This window comes from Cicer arietinum, chromosome 7 (genome assembly GCF_000331145.2).
Source record: "Cicer arietinum cultivar CDC Frontier isolate Library 1 chromosome 7, Cicar.CDCFrontier_v2.0, whole genome shotgun sequence".
Classification (NCBI taxonomy): domain Eukaryota; kingdom Viridiplantae; phylum Streptophyta; class Magnoliopsida; order Fabales; family Fabaceae; genus Cicer; species Cicer arietinum.
In genome coordinates this window covers 7,236,765-7,243,312 of record NC_021166.2, presented here as the reverse complement: position 1 = coordinate 7,243,312, position 6,548 = coordinate 7,236,765, and the positions used below count along the sequence as shown (strand labels likewise).

Sequence of the window (6,548 nt, the reverse complement as noted above, 5' to 3'; positions counted from 1 at the left end):
TTGATAGTCTCTAACTCTTTTTTTTTTTTTTCAAGTCTCATATTTTAGGAAGTTCTATTTTGTTTTTTGATCATGTAACTATGCTTCTATTTTAGAGAATGCAACTATGCTTTTGTTACCTGTATTTTCAGTATCTGCATATATCACTTGCATTGATTCTAAACAGTCTTTGAACAAACAGAAGTCTTATTAGTTTTATTTTAAATTCTTCTTTCAGGTTGTTCCACTACTAATGAAAGCTATAGGGTGGCAAGGCGGAAGCATTCTAGCTCTTGAGACCCTAAAGCGTGTTGTGGTTGCTGGCAACCGAGCAAGGGATGCTCTTGTTGCACAAGGACTTAAGTAAGGACATTGTATATTTAAAAGTTAATCCACTTTTAACTAATTCAATACTGTGTTGGCTTGACCTTGTTTTATAGATATGAAGTTTTGTCATTATATTATTGTATGATAAAGGGGTTGAGGTTCGAGTTGGCAATTAATTAAATACAGTAAATATACTACTTTTGAAAGATCTGTTGATTGATTTTGAAACATTGACAATTGTCATAGCAATGAGTAATGTTTCTGCTGTTAAAGGAGTTTTCTTTGAACATGAGATATAAATATTATTTGTAATACTTATAGGGATGCAATTTTGTAGATTGGCTCATGTGTTTATGTCAGTAGAGTTACAAATTCTCTCTCTCAGCACTAAAATTTTGCAAACAATGCAGGGTTGGTCTTGTTGAAGTACTTCTTGGTCTTCTTGATTGGAGGGCCGGGGGAAGGAATGGATTTTGTTCTCAGATGAAGTGGAATGAATCTGAAGCATCTATTGGCAGGGTGCTTGCGATTGAGGTTGGAATCTCAATTGACTTTATTCTTTCACTTGAGTTTTAGTTTCTCTCCTACATATTTTCTTCTTTAGCGACATATGCTGCATACTTTTTAATTTTTAAAAATATTAGTGGTTTTTAACCAGCTCAATTGTGTTTGTATGTCTGAACTTCCAAGGAACGAAATTTTTCAATTTTATGACATCTTGCCATTTCCTATTCATCTATTCAGATGCAAAATTGGAAAAACATTTAAAAAAGTTACTGTAGTTGGGCTTATTTATAAAGAAAGTGATCTAACATGACTAATTTGTACCAATTTCTGTTGGACTCATTTATTGCTGACTTGAATCAGGTTCTGCATGCGTTTGCTACTGAAGGAGCCCATTGTACTAAAGTGCGGGAAATATTGAATAATTCTGATGTAAGTCCCAATACATCTTGATCAGTAATTAGTAATATACTATGATTGTTTAAGTTTTGACTTTTGCCTATTTCTTTTAGCACTTCAAATTTGTTATTCATTTTGCCCCGTGTCTTTTTGCAAAGTATACCATCCATATTTTTAAGTTGATGCCTTTTATAGTCGTTTCCCCTCCTCCGTTCCAGGTTTGGAGTGCGTACAAAGACCAGAAGCATGATCTTTTCCTTCCTTCAAATGCGCAATCTGCAGCAGCTGGCATTGCTGGTCTCATTGAGAATTCATCATCATCGAGACTCACATATGCCCTTACAGCTCCTCCACCACAATCTACTACTTCTAGACCTCCCCCATCATCCACACCTGACTACAGCGGAAAGCAGGATAACCTTTTGTAGCAAAAGAGGTATGATGTTTTTACACAATGGAACATACATCCAAGCTTACACTTGTATTCACCTGTATAGTACACTGTACAGTTTTGATGTCTTCTTGCTCCCGGTAGCAACTAGGAAGCATGTGCAATTTTCTCTAGAGTTATTCGTTTGTGTAAAGAGGGATTCTCCACCTTCCCTCAGTTTTATCCTTGTAAATTGGATTATGTATTTATTACTGATTTGCTGCAAAATAGTGAGGTCATTTTGTGCATTCCGTGAAAGTTGACTTTTATTTGGTGTTCTTCCACACGATCTCTTCTACTCACCTAATTTCTGAAGTTGATCGGGCAAAGTTGACCATCAGTTTGCGTAATATTTTCTTCATGGTGTGATAGGCATATGCTAAAATTGGTATTTCGTGCGGAAGATAATTAATTTATTTTGGAATACCTAAATTAGCTGTCAATTTATTATTATTATCATTATTAATTTATGCAATAAAATAAATAATTATTGAACTTATGGTTCAATCTCACATAAAACGTTATGATCTGTCTAGGGTAGTGGGGTTACTTTGGAGAGCTTTACAACAACCACTATAAATCAAAACAGAAAATTCGGTGGCCGAAAGATAATATTTGGTTAGCCTCATTTGAATTCAATTTTGACCTTACTACCTGAATCGATCAGAAAGGTGGAAACAAAAATAATTAATTGAAAAAAGCTAACAATAACAGTGCGAAAGCTATCATCATATCTGTAAAATTTTATAAGCAGTTACATAATTTTAAATTTAGATTCATTCAATACATATAAATCTACCTATTACTATATAAAATTTCGCATATTACTTCGATTTGAATAACAATCTGACATCGGAATCAAATCCTTGAGTTGAGTTGATAGATTTGCCGTGTCCAACTATACAACGTTGAATACAAACGAAATCAGTAAACTCGTAAAAGAAATCGTAAAAGAAACCTTCAAGAAGGATAAGAGTAGAATAAAAATTAAAAAATAAAAACAAAAAATATGGATGATAAAGAAAATTTGAACAAACAAGGTTGAATTTACATACTTTGCTAGTCTAGATTGTCTTTGTGATTAATCAAAAAGAGGGAATGTGTGAGCTAATGTCTGTTTTTCAAACACACACTTCGTTTAGGTATCCAAAAATTTTGGTCTCATTGTATCTTACGACAAGTGTTGTTGCAAATTGATGAAGGTGATGTGATGCCATTAAATGTAACTGCTAACACGATTTTGAATCCTTTAAACATTAATGGGACAAAAAAGTTTGTCATTGTTGTAAAAATTAACAAAATAAATATTAGACTTTACAACAAAAAAATAGTGTTATAAAATTAATGAAAACTACAGTAATATATTAGAAGAGTAGAGATGAAATAGTAAGGGAGAAACAGATGTATTAATTAGTAGAGTCACTCATTAATGAAAGCTAGAGGAATGTGAAAGACAAAAGAATGAATATCCATTTAGAATTAAATCATAACATACAAAAAAATTAAAAACAAATGAAAAATAAATTATAATACACTAATTATAATTTAGTGTACAACTCAGACGAAAAGAAGACTTATATATTTTTTCTTCGAATGAGAATATGATTTTTAACATTTAATTATATTTAACAAAGATATATTGTTCACGAAGTTGATTGCGCATAATGGTCATAATTTTTTATTTTTTTTGAATTACCTAAAAAATGTTGAAAATACTAGGGTATTGAATGAGGCTAAATCAGATATATGAATTAAGCCCAATGAGGTTAGATACCCCCCCTCTACCTAGACATCATCAGCGTCCAACAACAAAACACGTTTAGCTAAAAAATAATAGTCGCATTGCCCAATCTAGGGGTATCAAAAACCTAATCAACTCATTTCGTTTTCTCTATGCCTGAGGTGATATTGAAAGAAGTTCACTTGTCATGTCATGATGACTTGTATTGCTTTATTTTTATTATTTTTATTATTTTTATTTCAAACAAATCTTTCAAGAGATTTTATTGCATATTTGCAGTTGTACTATATATTACTATATTGTTAAACGAAATTTAGAAGAGTTTTGAAAGTTACATAAAGTTGAGTATTATATTTTATTAGAATTAGAATTAGGCTAATACACCCCTTGATATATTTTCTCAAGATAACTTTTTAATTGCTCGAAAATCAAATGAATTCTATGTATAGTTTAATAGAATCGATTTGAAATTCAACAAATTAAATATTGTTTGTTGAAAAGAGTATATTGATAGCACTCAACTATTTAATAATATAATATTTTTTTAGATAATAAATAAATAATACTAATATAGAGAATAATATTTTCATGAAAGTACAAAAGAATGAATCATATTTAATAATTGCATTTGTACTTTAATAGTAATATTTTATGATAAACTTTTAAATATTTTGATTTTGATTCTATATTGTTTAGTTTAATATAACAATCAACGCCAAAATCTTTTTGCATACTTGCACACACATACTCATAATATATTGCATACTCAAATTTTAATTATCTAATTTTTTATTATAAAAATTATACATTTCAATTATATATATATTGTTTGATTTATAAATTGAATAAATAAATTATTGTGGTGTTGTCTCTGCCTTTGTCTTGGGCCACATGATTTCTTTTCTCATTGTTTCAACCGTTTTTCATTAATGGTGCCATCTTAGTTAGCAATGTAGTTCACAATAAATAATTGGCTAGATTCAATGTGCAACCGTATTCTAAAATAAAACACATCAGGTAATTCTCTATGGGAAGCAACGTTGATCGGTCAAGGTTACAGCTTTCATCATCAGAGTCTTGTTGATTGTGCTATTAAACAAAGTTTCTTTATTTTTACCCTTTTCTTTTGATTTAATTTGTTCATATGACCAAACACACAATTCTAAATAACTATCCTAGCAAAGAAAACAAATATAAAAAATAGAAGTTATTTGTAAGGTAACAACTCAAAATTAATAGTAGTCAACATGGAATAGTTGATGGTTATAATTTTTGTCATGTTATAATGCATCTTTTAATATTGCTAAGTATTATATTTTAAAATGTTGATGTAAACTTAATTTACTTGATTCCAGTTGATTATATTTTTGAGAATTATAATTCACTTTCATTGTTTTGTGTAATTAATAGCGCAAATGATGAGATGACAATTTATAAAAAAAATCGTCAACAAATTATCTTATATATAGTTTATACAATAAATTATAATTAATATAATATAAATATATTCACACTTTTATTTATAAGGTTTTTCATGTTAATAATCAAATTCACATTTATGTTTGAATTAATTGACATGGAAATTTTCATCATTTAACTATTTGCCCAATAACGTACAATTGTCCGAAAGTTTGGTGTATTTAATTTGCATTTGACTTAGTACTTTTCTTTTTATATATAAAATTTTGTTAACTAAATCGATAATAAAGAAAAGTGTGATTATAGTATAAAATTTTTGGTTTAACTATAATTTTTGTCAATTAATTTTATTAATTTACGAAATTGATCCATTCATTTTAAAAGTCGATAGTTTTTGTATCTCTTTCATATTTTTTAAATTAAAAAATAACGATTTCACATATTTTAAATGATGTGTCACACAATTCAATTATATAGATCGATATAAATGCATTAATCATTCATATATCATTAATTAAAATAAAAATATGAAAAAATTCGAAATTGAAATCTAAATTTGTATGGTATTTTATTTCAAGCGTATGGGTGTTAATCATTCTATAGTGCCGTGTCATATTTCACATTATTTAAAGTATTTCAAGTCATCAATAATTTTTAGTTAAAAAAATCAGAAGGAGAAATCAAAATTATTGATTTTTAAAATAATGTGATCAATTTCGTGAATCAATAAAAATAAGAGAACTAAAACAGCAATTAAACCTAATTTTTTTGTCAATTTAAATTGTTTTACTATATTATCCTTAAGAAGATAGAGCTTATTTATGGTTATTAATTTGATTTTTTTGTATTTGTCAACATTAATTTGAAATAACTAAGATGTATTAATTTAATTTATGGTTATTAATTTACTTTATTATTATTATTTATTTATTAGATTTGGATGAAAAATAGAAATAAATTATTAAGAAAATAAAATTAAGTTGTTAATTTATGTGCAAAATATGAGGGAATTATTAAAATAATATAGCATGTTATTTGTATTGATATTTCTACTCGCATTACTATTTTTTTTAGTAAGTGTATTTTATTTGATTTTATTAATGTAATTTAAAAAATATTAAATTAATAATTATTTATTTATTAAAATAAAAAATAAAAATTTTGAAAAATTATAAATAATTATATTTATAAAATAACTTTAACTGTAGAATATAATAGAGAATTTTAAATATAAATATTATATACATGAAAAAAATACCGTATTAATAATTTAGGACGGGCCTATGCTATGAGAACTAGTGATAGAATGTCACGTGTACAGTAAAAAATAGAAAATAAATTTTAAAAGTTTATAGTACAGATTAACCAGAAGACGTGGGAATAGTTTTGTCCATTATTTCTAACTGTCAACTCTTATCCACTTTACATAGACATCATTCTTAAATTCATATTATTAATTAAGCGGATAACACTTATTCTTTTTTATTTTTTTGAATTTTGAAGACAATTAATGTTATTTTCTATATACCAAAGTAAGAAAAACTTTAAAGATCACATGACACTGATAAATATATTAACATTTAGCCCTTTCTAATAATATTAATAAAATTTGAACCTGCAATATGGATTAAAAATATAAATTTTATATGAAAAAATAAAATTATTATTTATTTTATAAAATTATTCTTGGTGATATAAAAAGAGAAATTAAAAGGATAAATAATTAACGCAACATTAAAACTGAGGCAA

The 6,548-nt window shown here is 27.1% G+C and overlaps 1 protein-coding gene across 1 annotated transcript; it reads left to right on the top strand.

Annotated features, from left to right (window-relative positions):
- The first annotated feature begins 186 nt into the window (after positions 1-186).
- Positions 187-1,887, top strand: LOC140921036 (dnaJ homolog subfamily C GRV2-like). The gene is made up of 4 exons (XM_073370752.1): positions 187-342; positions 717-840; positions 1,174-1,242; positions 1,428-1,887. The coding sequence occupies exons 1-4, from the start codon at positions 233-235 to the stop codon at positions 1,635-1,637; spliced, it is 513 nt and encodes a 170-aa protein (XP_073226853.1). The 5' UTR covers positions 187-232; the 3' UTR covers positions 1,638-1,887.
- The last annotated feature ends 4,661 nt before the right edge of the window (positions 1,888-6,548 follow it).